The sequence below is a fragment of the Agelaius phoeniceus genome, chromosome 27, assembly GCF_051311805.1.
Source record: "Agelaius phoeniceus isolate bAgePho1 chromosome 27, bAgePho1.hap1, whole genome shotgun sequence".
NCBI classification, from domain to species: Eukaryota; Metazoa; Chordata; class Aves; order Passeriformes; family Icteridae; genus Agelaius; species Agelaius phoeniceus.
Genome location: NC_135291.1, coordinates 197501 through 218661, shown reverse-complemented (window position 1 = coordinate 218661; position 21161 = coordinate 197501). Strand labels below are relative to the sequence as shown.

Here is a 21161-nt window from a genome sequence, read left to right as displayed (position 1 = left end):
TTTCACATTATTATTATTATTATTATTATTATTATTATTATTATTATTATTATCATTATCATTATCATTATCATTATCAATTATCATTATCATTATCATTATTATTATCATTATTTTCATATTAAATATTTTGTGTATTGATTTCCGATTTTGCCCCTCTGACCCAAACCAACCCCAAATTTTGCCCCCAAACCTCCCCGATTTTGGTGGAAAAGGCCCCAAAAAAGGAGAGAAATTCCTCACCCAGCTCGGCCTCGCGCTGCTCTGGGGGAGAAAGGGGAAAATGGGGAAAAATGGGGAAAAATGGGAAAAATGGGAAAAATGGGAATAAAGGGAATTTAGGGCTGGGATGAAACGGGAATTTTTGGGGAATTTTTGGGGAATTTTTGGGGAATTTTGGGGAATTTTTGGGAATTTTTGGGATTTTTTGGGAATTTCTCGGGAATTTTGGGGAATTTTTGGGGAAACGGTTCCAGCCTGGAATGGGAATTCCGGCACTTACGGAGCTTCTGACTGAAGAGCTCTGGAAATGGGAAAAGAGGAAATGGAGGGGAACAGAAATGGGAATAAGAGAAATAAGAGAAATAGAAATAGAAATAGAAATAGAAATAGAAATAGAAATAATAGAAATAGAAATAAGAGAAATAGAAATAAAATAGGAATAGAAACAGAAATAATAGAAATAGAAATAGAAATAGAGATAATAGAAATAATAGAAATAGAAATAGAATAGAAATAGAAATAGGAATAATTGAAATAGAAACAGAAATAGAAATAATAGAAATAGAAACAATAAAGATAGAAATAAAGATAATAGAAATAGAAATAATAGAATAGAAATATAATAGATAGAAATAGAAATAGAAATAGAAATAGAATAGAGATAATAGAAATAGAAAATAGAAATAGAAATAAGAGAAATAGAGATGATAGAAATAGAAATAGAAATAGAAATAGAATAAAAATAGGAATAGAATAAAAATATAATAGAAATAATAGAAATAGAAACAATAGAAATAGAAATAATAGAAATAGAAATAGAAATAGAAATAAGAAATAGAATAGAATAAAAGCAGAAATAGAAACAATATAAATAGAAATAATAGAAATAGAAATAGAAATAGAGATAATAGAAATAGAATAAAAATAGAAATGGAAATACAGGTAGAAATAAAAATAAAAGTAAAAAGAAATAAAAATAAAAAATAGAAATAAAATAAAATAATAAAATAAAAATAAAATAAAATAAAATAAAATAAAAAAATAAATAAAATAAATAAATAAAATAAAAGTGAAATTAAAAATTCAATAAAACCCAAACCAACAAACGAGCAATAGATCAATTCATTCTACAAATAAAAATGTAAAAAATTAAAAAATAAATAACAATAAGGACACTGAAAGCCCCCAGCGCCAATTCCCCCCAATTCCCCCAATTCCCCAATTCCCCCAATTTCCCCAATTCCCCCCAATTCCCCAATTCCCCAATTCCCCCCAATTTCCCCCCAATTCCCCCCAATTTCCCCCAATTCCCCAATTTCCCCAATTCCCCCCCAATTTCCCCAATTTCCCCCAATTTCCCCAATTTCCCAATTTCCCCCCAATTCCCCAATTTCCCCAATTTCCCCCCAATTTCCCAATTTCCCCCAATTTCCCCAATTTCCCCCCAATTTCCCCAATTCCCCAATTTCCCCAATTTCCCAATTTCCCCCAATTCCCAATTTCCCCCCAATTTCCCCAATTTCCCCAATTTCCCCCAATTTCCCCCAATTCCCCCAATTTCCCCAATTCCCCAATTTCCCAATTTCCCAATTTCCCCCCAATTTCCCAATTTCCCCCCAATTTCCCCAATTTCCCCAATTTCCCCAATTTCCCCCAATTTCCCCAATTTCCCCAATTCCCCAATTTCCCCAATTTCCCAATTTCCCCCATTTTCCCCAATTTCCAATTCCCCCCAATTTCCCCAATTTCCCCCAATTCCCCAATTTCCCCCAATTCCCCCAATTTTCCCCAATTTCCCCAATTCCCCCCAATTCCCCCAATTCCCCCAATTTCCCCAATTTCCCCATTCCCCCAATCCCCATTCCGAGCCGGCCCCGCTCACCCACGTCCGCCGTCAGCTCCCCTGAAACGGAAAATTCTGATTTGGCCCAAAATTCGGATTTTGGCCCAAAATTCCGATTTTAGCCCCAAATTCTGATTTTGCCCCAAATTCGATTTTGGCCCCAAATCCCAATTTTGGCCCAAAAGTTCCGATTTTGGCCCCAAATCCCAATTTTGCCCCAAATTCCGATTTTGCCCCAAATTCCGATTTTGCCCCAAATTCCGATTTTGCCCCAAATTCCGATTTTGCCCAAAGTTCCGATTTTTCCCAAATTCCGATTTTGGCCCCAGATCCCGATTTTGCTCCAAATTCCGATGTTGGCCCCAAATCCCGATTTTACCCCAAATTCCGATTTTGCCCCAAATCCCAATTTTGCCCAAATTCCGATTTTTCCCCAAAATCCCAATTTTTGCCCCAAATCCGATGTTTGCCCCAAATTCCGCTTTTTCCACATTCCCCGGAGCCCTGAACTCACCGATCCGGTGTGCCGCTGCCTGGGGGAGCCGGAAGGGTCGTTAATGAGCTCATTAATTATTCATTAATCATTAATCACTCATTAATTACCGGGGGTTCATTACCGGGGCCGCACTCACCGAGCTCCACCGTGAAGATCCCTGGAACCCAAAACGCCGCAAATTCCCCGATCGGGGCCGTCCTTCATCACCATTTCCATTTTTCCCTTTTATTGTTCCCATTTCTGCCCCTTTTCCCCCCTTTATTCCCATTTCTGCCCCTTTTTCCCTTTTTTTTTCCATTTTTTCCCTTTTATTCACATTTTTTCCCCATTTTTTCCCCCATTTCTTCCCCTTTTATTCCCTATTTTTCCCCATTTTTCCCCTTTTTCCCTTTTTTTTCTCCATTTTTTTCCTTTTTTTCCCCCCTTTTCTTCCCTTTTCTTCCATTTTTTCCCCTTTTCTTCCATTTTGTTTTCCATTTTTCCCCCTTTTTCTTTTTTTTTCCATTTCTTCCCATTTCTTCCCCTTTTTCCGTTTTTATCCCATTTCTTCCCCTTTTGCCCCCTTTTTTCATTTTTCCATTTTTTCCCGTTTTTCCATTTTTTCCCCTTTTTTTCCCTTTTTCCCCCCATTTTTACCCCATTTTTTCCCTTTTTTTCCCCTTTTATTCCCCTTTTTTATCCCATATTTCCCCATTTTTCCCTTTTTTCTCCCCATTCCCCCCCCCCATTTTTCCCCTTTTTTTCCCTTTTTTGTTTTCCATTTTCCCTTTTTCCTTTTTTTTCCCATTTCTTCCCCTTGTTTTCCCTTTTTTCTTCCCATTTCTTCCCTTTTTCCGTTTTATTATCCCATTTCTTCCCCTTTTCCCCCCTTTTTTTCCATTTTTCCATTTTTTTCCCGTTTTTTCCATTTTTTCCCCTTTTTTTCCCTTTTTTCCCCCATTTTTACCCCATTTTTTCCCTTTTTTTTCCCCTTTTCTTCCCCTTTTTTATCCCATTTCTTCCCCATTTTTTTCCCTTTTTTCTCCCCATTCCCCCCCCCCCCCATTTTTCCCCTTTTTTTCCCCTTTTTTTTCCCTTTTATTCCCCTTTTTTTCCCCTTTTTCCCCCCTTTTCCCCCAAATTCAGGCTCAGCCCCCCTCAGCCCTGAAATTCCGGGGATTTTTCCCCAAATTCTGCGAAATTTGGGATTTTTTCTTTTCTCCCCCCAAGTCTCGTGAAATTTGGATTTTTTTTCCCCAAAATTCCATGAAATTCAGGATTTTTTTCCCCCCCAAATTATGTGGAATTCAGGGAATTTTTTTCCCCCAAATTCTGTGAACAAATTCTGGGAAAAAATTTGGATTTTTTTTTTCCCCAAACCCGGTGGAATTCAGGGATTTATTCCCCCAAATTCTCTGGAATTCGAGGATTTTGCCCAAATTCTCTGGAATTCGAGGATTTTGCCCCAAATTCTCTGGAATTCGAGGATTTTGCCCCAAATCCCAGGTTTCCCCCGTTCCCTGGGGCACTCACTGATGGTGGCGTCGCATTTGGCTGAGGGGAAAAAAAATCAAAATTTAAAATCAAAATGAGAATTCAGATTAAAATAAAAATAAAAATAAAAAAAATAACAACAAAAATTGAATTTTGGCTCCTTTTCCCCATTTTGCCCCGAACTCACCCAGCTCTGCTCGGAGCTTCCCTAAAAACAGAAATAAAGGGAATAAATTGCAATTATGGAATTCAGTCCGATCAAAAATCAAAATATAAATAAAATCAACAGAATCGATTTTGATAGGAACAATTTTTATATAAATAATTTTTATATAATCAATTTTTACATAATCAATTTTTATATAATCAATTTTTATACAATCAACTTTTATATGATCAATTTTTATAAAATCAATTTTTATATAATCAATTTTTATAAAATCAATTTCTATATGATCAATTTTTATATAATCAATTTTTAAAATATATTCAATTTTTCACAATATTTTCATAAATATTCACTAAGAAGGAACAAATTAAATTTTAAGTGTGGATACAATTAATTTTAATAATTAATGTGTGGATAGAATGAATTTTAATAATTAATATGGTCGAAGTATTATTGAAACAGCCACAATAATAATTTTAAAGATTGTGATTTTAATAGAATTAAAATTATTTATATATTTATAATTATATATTATATATATTTTAATATATAATTATAGATTATTATTATTATATATTTTTATATATTATATATAATTATAGATTATTATTATATTATTTATAATTTTATAGAATTTTATAAATTATAAAATGAGGAGGAATTGGGGCTGGGCAGCGGCAGGAGAGGAAATTTTGGGGAATTTGGGGGAATTTTGGGGGATTTTGGGGAATTTTGGGGAATTTCAGCACTTACGGAGCCCGGAGTCGCGCTCGGCTGTGGGAAAAGCACCAAAAAGCACCAAAAATTACAAAAAATCACAAAAAATTAACAATGAAGCACTAAAAATTACCAAAAATCACCAAAAATTAACAATGAAGCACCAAAAATCACCAGAAATTACAAAAATTAACAATAAATCACCAAAACTCAGCATTTTGGGGCTGTGCTCCACCTCCCCCCTCCCCAAAGCCCAAAAAATCCCCAAAAATTCCGATTTTCCCCCAGCAAAGAGAATTCCCAATTTCCTGCTGGTTTCATTCATTGTTTCAGCACCAAAAATTGAATTTTTCCGTTTCTCTGGGTTCTTGTTCCACATTTTCCTGGCCAATATTTGTGATTTTCGCATCTTTTTCCATTCATGACCTTCTCTAACATTTACTGGGTTTTCAATAAATAAATAATAAGAAATAATAATAATAAAGTAAAATAAATCATAAAAAATAAAATAAAATAAAATAAAATACAATAAAATAAAATAAAATAAAATTAAAATTAAATTAAATTAAATTAAAAAATAAATTTAAAAATTAAACCAAAAAAAAAAAAATAATAATAAAAATAAATCAATAAATAAAATTTAAAATCAGTCAACAAATAAAATAAGAACAAAAGCAGAATAAATATAAAAATTGCAAATTAATCGGTAAATAACATAAATAAAATAATAAATCAATAAAATTAAAAATAGAAATCAATAAATAAATAAAATTAAAAATCCATCGATAAATAAAATAAAAACAAAACCAAAATAAAAATAAAAATTGCAAATAAATCGATAAGTAATATAAATAAAAAATTATAAAAATAAAAATCAATAAATAAAATAAATAAAATAAAAAATCCATCGATAAATAAAATAAAAACAAAACCAAAATAAAAATAAAAATTGCAAATAAATCGATAAGTAATATAAATAAAAAAATGTCAAAATAAAAATCAATAAATAAGATAAATAAAATTAAAAATCCATCGATAAATGAAATAAAAATAAAAACAAAATAAAAATAAAAATTGCAAATAAATCGATAAGTAATATAAAAATATAAAAATAAAAATCAATAAATAAAATAAATAACATTAAAATCCATCGATAAATGAAATAAAAATAAAAACAAAATAAAAATAAAAATTGCAAATAAATCGATAAGTAATATAAATAAAAAATTATGAAAATAAAAATGAGTAAATAAAATAAATAAAATTAAAAATCCATCGATAAATGAAATAAAAATAAAAACAAAATAAAAATAAAAATTACAAATAAATCGATAAGTAATATAAATAAAAATATAAAAATAAAAATCAATAAATAAAATAAATAACATTAAAAACCCATCGATAAATGAAATAAAAACAAAACCAAAATAAAAATAAAAATTGCAAATAAATCGATAAGCAATATAAATAAAAAAATATCAAAATAAAAATGAATAAATAAAATAAATAAAATTTAAAATCCATCGATAAATAAAATAAAAATAAAAACAAAATAAAAATAAAAATTGCAAATAAATTGATAAGTAATATAAATAAAAAAATATCAAAATAAAAATCAATAAATAAAATAAATAAAATTAAAAATCCACCGATAAATAAAATAAAAACAAAACCAAAATAAAAATAAAAATAAATTGATAAATCAAATAAATAAAAATAAAAATAAAATTAAAAAATCAATAAATTAAAAAAATTAAAGATTAATCAATACAATAAATCAGCTAAAAATAAAATAAATTAAAAATACAATAGATAATTGTATTTCTAGCTTTCTTCACCCCAGCACTAATGAATAATGAATAATGAATAATGAATAATTAATAATTAATAATTAATAATTAATAATTAATAATTAATAACTAACAATTAATAATGAATAATGAATAATGAATAATGAATAATGAATAGTTAATAATGAATGATGAATGATGAATAATGAATAATGAATAATGAATAATGAATAATGAATAATTAATAACTAACAACTAACAATTACTAATGAATGATGAATGATGAATAATGAATAATGAATAATGAATAATTAATAATTAATAATTAATAACTAACAATTACTAATGAATAATGAATAATGAATAATGAATAATTAATAATGAATAATTACTAATGAATAATGAATAATGAATAATGAATAACTAACAACTAACAATTAATAATGAATAATGAATAATTAATAATTAATAATTAATAACTAATAACTAACACTTAATAATGCATAATGAATAATGAATAATGAATAATGAATAATGAATAATTAATAATGAATAATTACTAATGAATAATGAATAATGAATAACTAACAACTAACAATGAATAATGAATAATGAATAATGAATGATGAATAATGAATAATTAACAATTAATAATGAATCATGAATAATGAATAATGAATAATTAATAATTAATAATTAATAATGAGTAATTAATAATTAATAATTAATAATTAATAAATAGTAAATAATAAATAATAAATAATAAATAATAAATAATAAATAATAAATAATAAATAATAAATAATAATGAATAATGAATCATGAATAATGAATAATTGATAATTAATAATTAATAATTAATAATTAGTAATTAATCAAACAGCCCCAAACCCCCCTGCAGTGAGTGCAGTGTCCGTACCCAGCAGCGCCGTGAGCCGCCCTGGGGCCCAGGGGGGAACTCGGGGTTAACGCAGGAACCGACCCCAACCCGGGCCCGTTTGAGCCCCAAACCCGCGGGGCCAGGGGAACTCACGGATCTCAGCAGCGAGCTTGGCTGGCGAGGAAAAAGAGGAAATTTGGGGTTTTGGGGGGGTTTTATGGGGGAAATTTGGGGGAATTCAGGGGAAATTTGGGGGAAAATTGGGGGAAATTTGGGAGAAATTAAGTGAAAATTTGGGTGAAATTTGGGGGAAATTCAGTGAAAATTTGGGGGAAAATTGGGGAGAAATTTGGGTGAAATTTGGGAGAAATTGGGGGAAAATTGGGAGAAATTCAGTGAAAATTTGAGGGAAAATTTGGGGTAATTGGGGGAAATTTGGGGGAAAATTGGGAGAAATCCAGTGAAAATTTGGGAGAAATTCAGGTGAAATTTGGGAGAAATTCTGTGAAAATTTGGGAGAAATTTGGGAGGAATTCGGGAGAAATTCGGTGAAAATTTGGGGGAAAATTGGGGAGAAATTTGGGAGAAATTCAGGGGAAATTTGGGGAAAATTTCGATGAAATTTGGGAGAAATTCAGTGAAAATTTGGGGAAAATTGGGGGAAAATGGGGGAAATTTGGGAGAAATTCAGTGAAAATTTGGGGGAAAATTGGGGGAAATTTGGGAGAAATTCAGGTGAAATTTGGGGGAAAATTGGGGGAAATTGGGTGAAAATTGGGAGAAATTCGGTGAAAATTTGGGTGAAATTGGGGGGAAATTGGGGGACATGATTCATTTCCTATTCCCCAGGCCAGGATCAGTTTTGCCCCAAACCCGGGGATTTTCCCCCAAAAGCAGCAGGAATTGGCACTCACTGATTTTCCGGTCACGTTCCTCTGCAAAAAGGGGAAAAAAAGGGGAAAAGAAGCAGGAAAAGGAGAATTGTGAGAAAATTCCTTCGTTTTGTGAGGGCTCCGTGGTGGTGCCGGGAATTGGGAATTTTCCCCCCAAAATTTCCTTTAAAATGAGGATTTTGGCCTTGGACTGACTGAGTTTGGCGCTGGATTCACCTAAAAAAGCAGGAAAATAAATAAAAAACCAGGAAAGGGAATTAAAAACCAGGAAAGGGAATAAAAACAAACAGGAAAGGAAATAAAAAAACAGGAAAGGAAATAAAAAAACCAGGAAAGGAAATTAAAAAACAGGAAAGGAAATTAAAAAACAGGAAAGGGAATAAAAACACAGGAAAGGAAATAAAAAAAAACAGGAAAATAAATAAAAACAAACAGGAAAGGAAATAAAAACACAGGAAAGGAAATTAAAAAACAGGAAAGGGAATAAAAACAAACAGGAAAGGGAATAAAAACACAGGAAAGGAAATAAAAACCAGCCCAAATTCACCCAAAATCCCAGGAAATAATAAATATGAAAAAACCCCAAAGTCCAAAAAAATCCCCAAATCCTCCCAGCCCAGAACCTCCAATTTTTGGGAATTTTTATTTTTATTTAACACCGCCCCTACAATCCTAAAAATTGTGTTTAATTAGGAAAAACCAGCCCCAAAACCACCCCAAAAATGCACGAAATTTTCCAATTTTAATTTTTTTACGGCTCTGATTTGCATGATTGGGGCCTCAGTTTTAATTCGAATTGGAAAATTCCCATTTCAAGCACAAATTTGGGGTGAAAGTTCCCGCTTGAAGACCCAAACTTTGTTTTAGGGAGAAATCGACAATTTCCAAAGCCAAATCTTTCATTTTGAGGCCAAATCCCCCGTTTTAATCCCAGAATTCCTTACCCAGGTCCGAGGTGAGTTTGCCTGGAAGCAAAAAATTAAAAACAAAAAAAAAAGAAAATTCAAATTATTTGGAGTTTTCCAGGTCTGGACCCATCCCCAGGGTCCCAAAATCCCAAATTTTTCAGGAGCAGCCCCAAAAACCTCCCGGGGACCCCAAAATTGATGAAAAAATGTTGGAATTTGATTTTTTCATGGAAAAAAAGAAAAGGAACTCACTGATCCTCCTGTCCCGCTCCTCTGGGAAGGGAGAGAGGGAAAAGGAATCAGAAAATGGGGAAAAAAGGGGAAATAAAGGGGGAAATAAAATAGAAAAAAAAAAGGGGGGGGAAAACCAGGAAAAGGGGGAAAATAAAGGGGAAAAAAGGGGGAATAAAGGGAGAAAATAAAGGGGAAAAAGGGGGGAAATAAATGGGAAAAAAGGGAGAAAATAAAGGGAAAAATAAAGGGGAAAAATGGGAAAAATAAAGGGGAAAAGGGGAGAAAATAAAATAGAAAAAAGAGGGGAAATAAATGAGAAAAAAAGGGAGAAAATAAAGGGAAAAATAAAGGGGAAAAAAGGGGGGAAATAAATGGGAAAAAAGGGAGAAAATAAAGGGAAAAATAATGGGGAAAAATGGGAAAAATAAAGGGGAAAAAAGGGAGAAAATAAAGGGGAAAAACGGGAAAAAGAAAGGGGAAAAGGGGAGAAAATAAAGGGGAAAAAAGGGGAGAAAATAAAATATAAAAAAGAGGGGAAATAAAGCGGGAGAAAGAAAGAAAATAAAGGGAAAATAAAAGGGGAAAAGTGGGGGGGAAAGGGGGGAAAATAAAGGGAAAAAAAGGGAGAAAAAGGGGGAAAAATAAAGGGGAAATAAAGGGAGAAAATAAAGGCAAAAATGGGGAAATAAGGGGGGAATAAAGGGGGAAAATAAAAGTGGAAAAATGGGGAGAAAATAAAGGGGAAAAAGGGGAAAAAAGGGGAAATAAAAGGGGAATAAGGGTGGAGTTAAGGGCGGTTGATCGAGCACATTCCGGAACATTCCGCGGGGAAAAGGAGGAAAATCTCTCACCCAGAGCTGCATTTTCCCCTGAAAAGAGGAAAAAAAGGCACAGACGGGCTCAGTTTGGGGCACTCCCAGCAGGGAATGAAGGCCCAGCTCAGTTAAATCTGAATATTCTGGGGGGACTTTTTTCCTACCCCCCAAAAAAATCCATTTCCACCCCAAAAAAAATCCATTTCCACCCCAAAAAAAATCCATTTCCACCCAAAAAAAAATCAATTTGCACCCCAAAAAAAATCAATTTGCACCCCAAAAAAATCAATTTGCACCCCAAAAAAAATCGATTTCCACCCCCCAAAAAAAACCCCAATTTGCAGCCAAAGAAAAATTAATTTGCACCCAAAAAAATCAATTTGCACCCAAAAAAAATCAATTTGCACCCCAAAAAACCCCAATTTCCACCCCCCAAAAAAATCAATTTGCACCCAAAAAAAATCGATTTCCACCCCCCTAAAAAAATCAATTTGTACCCCAAAAAAACCCAATTTACACCCAAAAAAAAAATCAATTTGTACCCCAAAAACCCCAATTTGCACCCAAAAAAAATCAATTTGTACCCCCAAAAAACCCAATTTGCACCCAAAAAAAAATCAATTTGTACCCCAAAAAAACCCCAATTTGCACCCAAAAATAAATTAATTTCCACCCACCTGGCTCCATCCCGGCGCTGCTCCCAGCCACGCTCGGCTCCGGGCCCCCTCAGCCTGGGGGAAAAAAGGCCAGAATTGGGTCAGGGTTGCATTTTCCAGGAAAATCTGGGAATTTTGGGAATGTTCCAGGCCGGAGGAGTGAGGGAAAGGGAGGAATTTCCCAATTTCCCCAGGATTTCCCAATTTCCCCACAATTTCCCGGTTTCCAGGCTGGGAATTATGAGTTAGGGAATTACCAGGATCACCCCCAAATCCCCAAATTAATCCCCAAATCAATCCCCAAATAATCCCCAAATAAACCCCAAATAAATCCCCAAATAAATTCCCAAATAACACCCAAATATTTCCCAAATAAATCCCAAATCAATCCCCAAATCAATCCCCAAATCAATCTCCAAATCCTCAAATCCCCAAACCCCAAATAAATACCCAAATAAATCCCCAAATCCCCCAAAAATCCCAAAATAAATCCCAAAATAAATCCCAAAGTAAATCCCGAACTAAATTCCCAAATCAATCCCCAAATCCTGAAAGAAATCCCCAAATCGGGGTCAGCACTCACCGGCCCCGGCTGCTCCCCCACGCTGGGTTTGGGGTGGGATTTTGGGGTGGGATTTTGGGATTTTTGGGGAAGGAATTTGGGGTTTTTGGGGAGGGGATTTTGGGGTTTTTTTTGGGGGGGTGTGGGGTGGGATTTGGGGGATTTTAGGGTGGGATTTTGGGGGTTTTTGGGAAGGGATTTTGGGGTTTTGGGCCGGGGTTTCGGGGCCCGGAGCCTCGGAGGAGCCGCGACAGCTGAGCTGGAACCAGGCCCAGTTCCCAAATTTAACTGGGAGGAGGATCCCAAAATGGGCACGGAGGGAACGGGATCCTAAATTGGGATCCTAAATGGGATCCTAAATTGGGATCCTAAATGGGGATCCTAAATTGGGATCCTAAATTGGGATCCTAAATTGGGATCCTGAATGGGATCTGGGCCTGCCGTGAGGGCAGGGGGCAGGCAGGGACACTGGGGGACACTGGGATCCTTTGGGGGGACACTGGGGCGTTTTGGGGGGACACTGGGGGGACACTGCGACCCTCTGAAGGACACTGGGATGTTTTGGGGGACACTGGGATGTTTTGGGGGACACTGGGGGGGCACTGGGGGACGCTGTCCCCCCCAAATCCCCCCTTTCCGTACAACCCCACAGGGCGCCGCCATGTTTCCAATGCCGGCCGCCATGTTTCCAATGCCGGCCGCCATGTTTCCAATGCCGGCCGCCATGTTTGCAATGCCGGCCGCCATGTTTGCAATGCCGGCCGCCATGTTTCCCATGCCGGCCGCCATGTTTCCAGTGCCGGCCGCCATGTTTCCAGTGCCGGCCGCCATGTTTACCATGCCGGCCGCCATGTTTCCAATGCCGGCCGCCATGTTGCCGTACGGCGCACGTCACTTCCGGTTCCGCCGAAAGCGTCACCGCCTCTTTCCGCCCGCGCCGGTCTGAGGGGACGGACGGGCCCGGGCCGAGGCCTACGCGCATCCGCCGCCATCCCGCGGATCCCGCCGCTCCCGCCGCGCGCCGCCGCCGCCATCTGCCGCCATCTGCCGCCATGACGGAGCAGATGACCCTGCGCGGCACCCTGAAGGGCCACAACGGCTGGGTGACGCAGATCGCCACCACGCCGCAGTTCCCCGACATGATCCTGTCGGCCTCGCGCGGTGCGGGACCATCGGGCCCGAGGGCTCCGGGGGCTGCTGTGAGGGAGGAGAGGGCGGCCGGGACCGCGGGGAGCCCGCGGGAGGGGCCTAGGGGGGCACCCCGGGGCAGCGGGACCGGTTAATGAGGGAGGATGAGGAAGAGCAGAGTGAGAGTGAGGAAGGGGCTGGGATGGAGTGAGGATGAGGAAGGGGCAGGGGGGGTCCTGGTTTGACCCTGCTGGGTCTGGGGGCTCCCAAGGGTCCCGCTGTGACCCCTCCATTGCCCCCTCCCCAGACGAGACCATCACGGGCAGGGGGGATCCCGGTGTGACCCTGCTGAGCCCGGGGGTCCTTGGGGTGACTCTGCTGGGTCTGGGGGCTCACGGGGGTCCCCGTTGTGACCCCAATGGGTCTGGGGGCTCCCGGGGCTCCCGTTGTGACCCCAATGAGTCTCGGGGGTCCCGCTGTGACCCCAGTGAGTCTGGGGGCTCCGTTGTGACCCCAATGAGTTTGGGGTCCCGTTGTGACCCCAATGAGTCTGGGGTCCCGTTGTGACCCCAATGAGTCTGGGGTCCCGTTGTGAGCCCTCGTTGCCCCCTCCCCAGATAAAACCATCATCATGTGGAAGCTGACGCGTGACGAGACCAACTACGGGATCCCGCAGCGGGCGCTGCGCGGGCACTCGCACTTTGTCAGCGACGTGGTGATCTCGTCCGACGGGCAGTTTGCGCTGTCGGGCTCCTGGGACGGCACCCTGCGCCTCTGGGACCTCACCACGTGCGTTTCGGGGTGAAAGCCGGGGTTTGGGGGCTCATTTTGGGGTGAAATCCGGGGGTTTTGGGGCCCGGGCCGCTCGCCGCCCCTCTCCCGATGATTACAGCTGAGTTCGCACTGATCCCCCCGGGGGTCTGAGGACAAGTCCTGCAATGATGATGGGAGAGGCCTGCGCCAGCAGCCCCCGGGGATTTTGGGGTTTTTGGGGATTTTTTATTTTTGGGGGTGTCCATTGAGGGGGTGCAGCTGGAAAAGGGCCGGAATTTGTGGGGTCAAACTCCTCAAATCCCCAAATCTTAACCTGAAACTGCTTCCATCCAATTCCCACTGATCCCAGTTCCACTGGGTCAATCATTGCATGCCTCTTCTCACCCCAGCTCCTGGCTGCTTTCTATGGCTGTTTTTCCCAATTTATGGCTATTTCACCCCAATTCCTTGCTGTTTTTTCCCAATTTATGGCTATTTCACCACAATTCCTGGTTGTTTTTTCCCATTTTATGGCTATTTCACCACAATTCCTGGTTGTTTTTTCCCAATTTATGGCTATTTCACCCCAATTCCTTGCTGTTTTTTCCCAATTTATGGCTATTTCACCCCAATTTCTTGCTGCTTTTTCCCATTTTATGGCTATTTCACCCCAGTTATGGCCATTTTCCCCCAATTCCCATCTGGTTTTTTTTCCATTTTATGGCCATTTCCCCCCTGTTTTTCCAGCCGTTTTTCCCATTTTTGGGCCGTTTTCCCCATTTTTCCGTCCGTTTTTCCCATTTTTGGCCCGTTTTCCCCGTTTTTCCGTCCGTTTTTCCCAATTTCCGTGTATTTCACCCCGATCCCCACCCCGCAGGGGCACCACCACGCGCCGCTTCGTGGGGCACACCAAGGACGTGCTGAGCGTGGCCTTCTCGTCCGACAACCGCCAGATCGTGTCGGGCTCGCGGGACAAAACCATCAAGCTCTGGAACACCCTGGGCGTCTGCAAGTACACCGTGCAGGTGGGGTGGGGGGTTTTGGGGTGAATTCCGGGGATTTGGGGTCAGTAATGGGGGTTTGGGGTGAATTCCGGGGATTTTGGGTCAGTAATGGGGGTTTGGGGTCAGTCCTGGTCACTGCTGGGACAGAACCATCAAGCTCTGGAACACCCTGGGCGTCTGCAAGTACACCGTGCAGGTGGGAGGGGGATTTTGGGGTGAAATCCGGGGATTTGGGGTGAATTCTGGGGATTTGAGGTCAGTTATGGGGGATTTGGGGTCAGTCCTGGTGGGTTTGGGGTCAGTAATGGGGGTTTGGGGTCAGTCCTGGTCACTGCTGGGACAGAACCATCAAGCTCTGGAACACCCTGGGCGTCTGCAAGTACACCGTGCAGGTGGGAGAGGATTTTGGGGTGAAATCCGGGGATTTGGGGTGAATTCCGGGGATTTGGGGTGAATTCTGAGGGGTTTGGGGTCAGTCCTGGTCACTGCTAGGACAGAACCATCAAGCTCTGGAACACCCTGGGCGTCTGCAAGTACACCGTGCAGGTGGGGTGGGGATTTTGGGGTGAATTCTGGGGATTTGGGGTCAGTAATGGGGGTTTGGGGTCAGTAATGGGGGATTTGGGGCAGTTTGGGGTCAGTCCTGGTCACTGCCGGGACAAAACCATCGAGCTCTGGAACACCCTGGGCGTCTGCAAGTGCACCGTGCAGGTGGGATTGGGGTTTGGGGTGAAATCCGGGGGATTTGGGGCAGTTTGGGGTCAGTTATAGGGGATTTGGGGTTAGTTATGGGGATGTCCTCACGTGTCCCTCACCTGTCTCACCTGTCCCCCACCTGTCCCCCACCTGTCCCTCACCTGTCCCTCACCTGTCCCTCACCTGTCCCACCTGTCCCTCACCTGTCCCATTTGTCTCTCACCTGTCCCCCACCTCTCCCTCACCTGTCCCTCACCTGTCCCTCCCCTGTCCCTCACCTGTCCCCCACCTGTCCCTCACCTGTCCCTCACCTGTCCCACCTGTCCCACAGGACGAGAGCCATTCCGAGTGGGTTTCGTGCGTTCGCTTCTCCCCCAACAGCAGCAACCCCATCATCGTCTCCTGCGGCTGGGACAAACTGGTCAAGGTGAGACACCTGGGCCAGGTGAGAGCCCCAAGCTGGGCACACCTGGGGCCCCCAGGAGCCCCGGGCTCACCTGCCTGTCCCTGTCCCTGTCCCTGTCCCCAGGTGTGGAACCTGGCCAACTGCAAGCTGAAGACGAACCACATCGGGCACACGGGGTACCTGAACACGGTCACCGTGTCACCTGACGGGTCACTGTGTGCCTCGGGGGGAAAGGTGAGCCTGGGGACACACCTGGGGAATGGGGACACACCTGGGGACACCTGAACACGGTCACCGTGTCACCTGACGGGTCACTGTGTGCCTCGGGGGGAAAGGTGAGCCTGGGGACACACCTGGGACACACCTGGGGAATGGGGACACACCTGGGGAATGGGGACACACCTGGGGACACACCTGGGGACACCTGAACACGGTCACCGTGTCACCTGACGGGTCACTGTGTGCCTCGGGGGGAAAGGTGAGCCTGGGGACACACCTGGGACACACCTGGGACACACCTGGGACACACCTGGGGAATGGGGACACACCTGGGACACACCTGGGACATGGGGACACACCTGGGGACACAGCTGGGGACACCTGAACACGGTCACTGTGTCACCTGACGGGTCATTGTGTGCCTCCGGGGGAAAGGTGAGCCTGGGGACACACCTGGGGAATGGGGACACACCTGGGGACACACCTGGGGACACCTGAACACGGTCACCGTGTCACCTGATGGGTCACTGTGTGCCTCGGGGGGAAAGGTGAGCCTGGGGACACACCTGGGACACACCTGGGGACACACCTGGGGCCTGGGGACACACCTGGGGACACCTGAACACGGTCACTGTGTCACCTGACAGGTCACTGTGTGCCTCTGGGGGAAAGGTGAGCCTGGGGACACACCTGGGGAATGGGGACACACCTGGGGACACACCTGGGGACACCTGAACACGGTCACTGTGTCACCTGACGGGTCACTGTGTGCCTCGGGGGGAAAGGTGAGCCTGGGGACACACCTGGGGCGTGGGGACACACCTGGGACAGTCAGGGACACACCTGGGACAGTCAGGGACACTCAGGTGTCCTGGTTCTGGACCTGGTGTCCCACTGGGGGTGTCCCCAATGTCCCCAGGATGGGCAGGCCATGCTGTGGGACCTGAACGAGGGCAAGCACCTGTCCCCAATGATGTCCCCAATGTCCCCAATGATGTCCCCAGTGTCCCCAGTGATGTCCCCAATGTCCCCATGTCCCCCCCAGGATGGCCAGGCCATGCTGTGGGACCTGAACGAGGGCAAGCACCTGTCCCCAATGTCCCCAATGTCCCAGTCTGGGTGTCCCCAATGTCCCCAATGTCCCTGTTGATGTCCCCAATGTCCCTGTTGATGTCCCCAATGTCCCCATGTCCCCCCAGGACGGCCAGGCCATGCTGTGGGACCTGAACGAGGGCAAGCACCTGTACACGCTGGACGGGGGGGACGTGATCAACGCGCTCTGCTTCAGCCCCAACCGCTACTGGCTGTGCGCAGCCACCGGCCCCAGCATCAAGATCTGGGTAAAAAACCGGGGAAATTAATGGGATAATGGGATTGGGATAATGGGATTGGGATTGGGATAATGGGATTGGGAGAATGGGGTCAGGAATGGGGTCAGAATGGGGATGGGATCAACGCGCTCTGCTTCAGCCCCAACCGCTACTGGCTGTGTGCAGCCACCGGCCCCAGCATCAAGATCTGGGTAAAAAACTGGGAAATGGGGAAATCAATGGGATAATGGGATAATGGGATTGGGATAATGGGATTGGGATAATGGGATTGGGATCAGAACGGGGACGGGACCAACGCGCTCTGCTTCAGCCCCAACCGCTACTGGCTGTGCGCAGCCACCGGCCCCAGCATCAAGATCTGGGTAAAGAAACGGGGAAATGGGGAAATCAATGCGATAATGGGATTGGGATAATGGGATCGGGATAATGGGATGGGGATAATGGGATTGGGGTGATGGGATTGGGATAATGGGGTCAGAACGGGGACGGGATCAACGCGCTCTGCTTCAGCCCCACTGATACTGGCTGTGCGCAGCCACCGGCCCCAGCATCAAGATCTGGGTAAAGAAATGGGGAAATGGGGAAATCAATGGGATAATGGGATTGGGATAATGGGATTGGGATTGGGATAATGGGATTGGGATAATGGGATTGGGATAATGGGATCGGGATAATGGGGTCAGAACAGGGATGGGATCAACGCGCTCTGCTTCAGCCCCAACCGCTACTGGCTGTGCGCGGCCACCGGCCCCAGCATCAAGATTTGGGTAAAAAACTGGGATTTTTGGGATTGGGATAACAGGGATTGATTGGGGTTGGGATAACAGGGATTGATTGGGGTTGGGGTTCCTCTCCGTGCTGTGATGAAACTGAAATGCCTCCGACCGCTCCGTGGGGAAACCCAGAGGCTGTTTCTGAGCCACCTGGGCTGGGGGATCAAGGGGGGATTTGGGCAGGATCCAGGTGGGATCCAGGTGAGATCCAGGTGAGATCTGGGCAGGATCCAGGTGGGATCCAGGTGGGATCAGGGCAGGATCCAGATGGGATCAGGGCAGGATCCAGGTGGGATCCAGGTGAGATCAGGGTGAGATCCAGGTGGGATCTGGGCAGGATCCAGGGCAGGATCCAGGTGGGATCCGGGCAGGATCCAGGTGGGATCAGGTGGGATCAGGTGGGACCGGGCTGCTGCCACCTGCAGGACCTGGAGGGGAAGATCATCGTGGACGAGCTGAAGCAGGAGGTGATCAGCACCAGCAGCAAAGCGGAGCCGCCCCAGTGCACCTCGCTGGCCTGGTCAGCAGATGGGCAGGTGAGGACACCTGGGGACACTCACCTGGGTGCTGGGGACACTCACCTGGGCATTGGGGACACTCACCTGGGCAGGGGGATACTCACCTGGGCTGGGGGAACTCACCTGGGCATTGGGGACACTCACCTGGGCACCCTCACCTGGGCATTGGGGACACTCACCTGGGCTGGGGGAACTCACCTGGGCATTGGGGACACTCACCTGGGCATTGGGGACACTCACCTGGGCACCCTCACCTGGGCTGGGCACCCTCACCTGGGCAGGGACACTCACCTGGGCATTGGGGACCCTCACCTGGGCAGGGGGAACTCACCTGGGGACGAGAATTTGGGGATGAGGCCCTGGGGACCCCTCACTGGCTCAGGGGGGTTTGGGGTCCCAACACCTGGGCAGGGGCCCTCACCTGGGGACCTCACCTGGGAATCTCACCTGGGGACACTGACCTGGAGAGGGGACATTCAAATGGGGTCCCAACACCTGGGCAGGGGACTCTACCTGGGGACATTGACCTGGGGAGGGGACATTCAAATGGTGACCCCTGACCCCATGGTGACCCCTGACCCCATGGTGACCCCTGACCCCACGGTGACCCTGTCCTTGTCCCCAGACTCTCTTCGCCGGCTACACCGACAACCTGGTGCGGGTGTGGCAGGTGACCATTGGCACCCGCTGAGCCCCGATTCCGCCGTTTTTCAACCCAAAAATGTCGATGTGGGCGTGGCAGGCGACCATCAGCACCCGCTGAGCCCCGATTCCGCCGTTTTTCACCCCAAGAAATTGTCAATAAACGGCGATTTTTGGAGCTGGAGTGGCCGCGTGTCCCTGCTGGGATTTTGGGGCAAAAAACCTCGGGAAGGGGGAAAAGGTGGTGACGTCACAGGGGGTGGGGTTTGGGGCTGTTCCTCGGTAAATTGGTTTTAAAAAACCCCCAATTAATAAAAAAACCCAAATTAATTAAAAACCCCCCAAATTGGTCCATGTAAGATGTGAGGAACCTAAATTAATTAAACCCCAAATGAAAGTAAATAATTGCTAGATATTAAATTAATTTCTAATAGTAAATAACTGCTGGATATTCATGTTTAAAAGCAAGTAACTGCTAAATATTAAATTAATTTCTAATAGTAAATAACTGCTAAGTATTCATTTTTGAAAGTAAATAGATAATTTTTAAGAGTAAATACCTGCTAAATATTAATTTTTAAAAGTAAATAATTGCTAGATAATAATTTAAAAAACTAAACTGCTAAATATTAATTTTTAAAAGTAAATATCTGCTAAATATTAATTTGTTAGTGGGTTGGGAGCTGGACTCGCAGCTCCAGGCTGTGTTAATTAATTATTAATTAACAAGGATCAGAGCAGGATTAATGAGCTGGGATTGGACCCCGCTTGATTTTGGAGCAGCCCCGACCCCAATTTTGGGGAAATTCACCCCAAAATTCACCGATCCTGGAAGCGGCTCCTCCCAGCACCCAACGAGCCTTGGATACAACTCCTTTATTCTTTATTATTGACAAGTCATAAAACTAAAATCTCCATTTAATTCTCGTTTTTATAGCCAAAAATATCCCGAACGAGCTCTGAAACGCCAACGAGGAAATTTCCCAAATCCACCAAAATTCAGGGAAAAAACGCCAGGGAGGGGAGGGGCAGGGGGAGGAGCTCCCGGGCGGGAAAGGATCCAGATGGAAATAAAAATTAAAAAAAAATAAAAATAAAAATAAAAATAAATTATCCCCAACCCGGGGAGCTCCAGAGCTGCGGGGCGGGAGCCCCGTAAAGTGCCAGAGGGGAGAGGGAAATCCAAAAATCCGGGATTTTCCCCCCAAAAAAATGGCAAGGAAAGGGAGGAGCAAACAGCAGGGGGAGAACGGGAACGGGGCCGGGGGCGAATCCCAAAAAATCCAGGCACCAAAAAATGCGGATTTTGGGAAAGGAGGGAGGCTCGAACCTGACAGGAATTGGTCCCAAAATGTGGAAAAATCCCGGGAAAGGCCCAAAATTGAACTGGGGGAGGGGAGGGGGGGGGGCAGCTCCCAGCACCAGGAACCAAACGGGGACCAGAACTGAGAACGGATCCGAAACAAAGTCAGCTCTGAAAGGGCGGATTCTGCTGGAATTCAACCCAAAAATGGCCCCAGAGGGGCGGATTCTGCTGGAATTCAACCCAAAAATGGCTCCAAAGGGGCGGATTCTGCTGGAATTCAACCCAAAATTGGCTCCAGAGGGGCGGATTCTGCTGGAATTCAACCCAAAAATGGCTCCAAAGGGGCGGATTCTGCTCGAATTCAACCCAAAAATGGCTCCAAAGGGGCGGATTCTGCTGGAATTCAACCCAAAAATGGCTCCAAAGGGGCGGATTCTGCTCCAATTCAACCCAAAATTTGCTCCAGAGGGGCGGATTCTGCTGGAATTCAACCCAAAAATGGCTCCAAAGGGGAGGATTCTGCTGGAATTCAACCCAAAAATGGCTCCAAAGGGGCGGATTCTGCTCGAATTTACCCCAAAATTGGCTCCAAAGGTGCAGATTCTGCCCCATTTTAACCCAAAATTGGCTCCAAAGGGTTGAACCCAAAATTGGCTCCAAAGGGGCGGATTCTGCTCGAATTTAACCCAAAAATGGCTCCAAAGGCACAGATCCTGCCCCATTTTAC

At 43.6% G+C, this 21161-nt stretch overlaps 3 protein-coding genes and 1 long non-coding RNA gene across 6 annotated transcripts in view; 2 read left to right on the top strand and 2 right to left on the bottom strand.

Moving 5' to 3' along the window:
* Positions 1–21161, top strand: part of LOC129133929 (E3 ubiquitin-protein ligase TRIM11-like) — a 61350-nt gene that overhangs the window by 14190 nt on the left and 25999 nt on the right. The gene's annotated exons all lie outside the window — the stretch shown is intronic.
* LOC143695812 (uncharacterized) lies at positions 160–2126 on the bottom strand. The gene is made up of 3 exons (XR_013185343.1): positions 2105–2126; positions 503–523; positions 160–264 (listed from the first exon to the last, which is right to left on the bottom strand). It is a non-coding gene; the product is annotated as an uncharacterized LOC143695812 (long non-coding RNA).
* LOC143695804 (uncharacterized) lies at positions 2604–12054 on the bottom strand. Of its 2 annotated transcripts, XM_077191033.1 has the most exons (13): positions 11680–12054; positions 11118–11171; positions 10477–10494; positions 9644–9664; positions 9428–9448; positions 8679–8699; positions 8505–8525; positions 7744–7764; positions 7630–7650; positions 4957–4977; positions 4222–4242; positions 4074–4094; positions 2604–2718 (listed from the first exon to the last, which is right to left on the bottom strand). In XM_077191033.1, exons 2-13 carry the CDS (start codon positions 11125–11127, stop codon positions 2654–2656), a joined length of 282 nt encoding a protein of 93 aa, XP_077047148.1. In that variant the 5' UTR covers positions 11128–11171; positions 11680–12054; the 3' UTR covers positions 2604–2653. The 2 variants fall into 2 exon arrangements, with proteins under 2 accessions (XP_077047148.1, XP_077047147.1); XM_077191032.1 differs by having other exon boundaries at positions 7630–7764.
* RACK1 (receptor for activated C kinase 1) lies at positions 12578–19306 on the top strand. 2 transcript variants are annotated; one of them, XM_077191026.1, is made up of 9 exons: positions 12684–12819; positions 13404–13575; positions 14417–14564; positions 15571–15666; positions 15769–15854; positions 16512–16536; positions 17064–17204; positions 18394–18504; positions 19112–19306. In XM_077191026.1, the coding sequence occupies exons 1-9, from the start codon at positions 12711–12713 to the stop codon at positions 19175–19177; spliced, it is 954 nt and encodes a 317-aa protein (XP_077047141.1). In that variant the 5' UTR covers positions 12684–12710; the 3' UTR covers positions 19178–19306. The 2 variants fall into 2 exon arrangements, with proteins under 2 accessions (XP_077047142.1, XP_077047141.1); XM_077191027.1 differs by lacking the exon at positions 16512–16536 and having other exon boundaries at positions 12578–12819; positions 15769–15879.

Coding starts and splice junctions, on each gene's coding strand:
- LOC143695804 (XM_077191032.1), bottom strand. Junction 4,095..4,221: donor GAAGCTCCGAGCAGAGCTGG/GTGAGTTCGGGG, acceptor TTTTCCCCTCAG/CCAAATGCGACGCCACCATC. Junction 2,719..4,073: donor CAAATGCGACGCCACCATCA/GTGAGTGCCCCA, acceptor TTTGGGTTCCAG/GGATCTTCACGGTGGAGCTC.
- RACK1 (XM_077191027.1), top strand. CDS start 12,711: ATGACGGAGCAGATGACCCTGCGCGGCACCCTGAAGGGCCACAACGGC. Junction 12,820..13,403: donor GATCCTGTCGGCCTCGCGCG/GTGCGGGACCAT, acceptor CCCCCTCCCCAG/ATAAAACCATCATCATGTGG. Junction 13,576..14,416: donor CGCCTCTGGGACCTCACCAC/GTGCGTTTCGGG, acceptor CCCACCCCGCAG/GGGCACCACCACGCGCCGCT.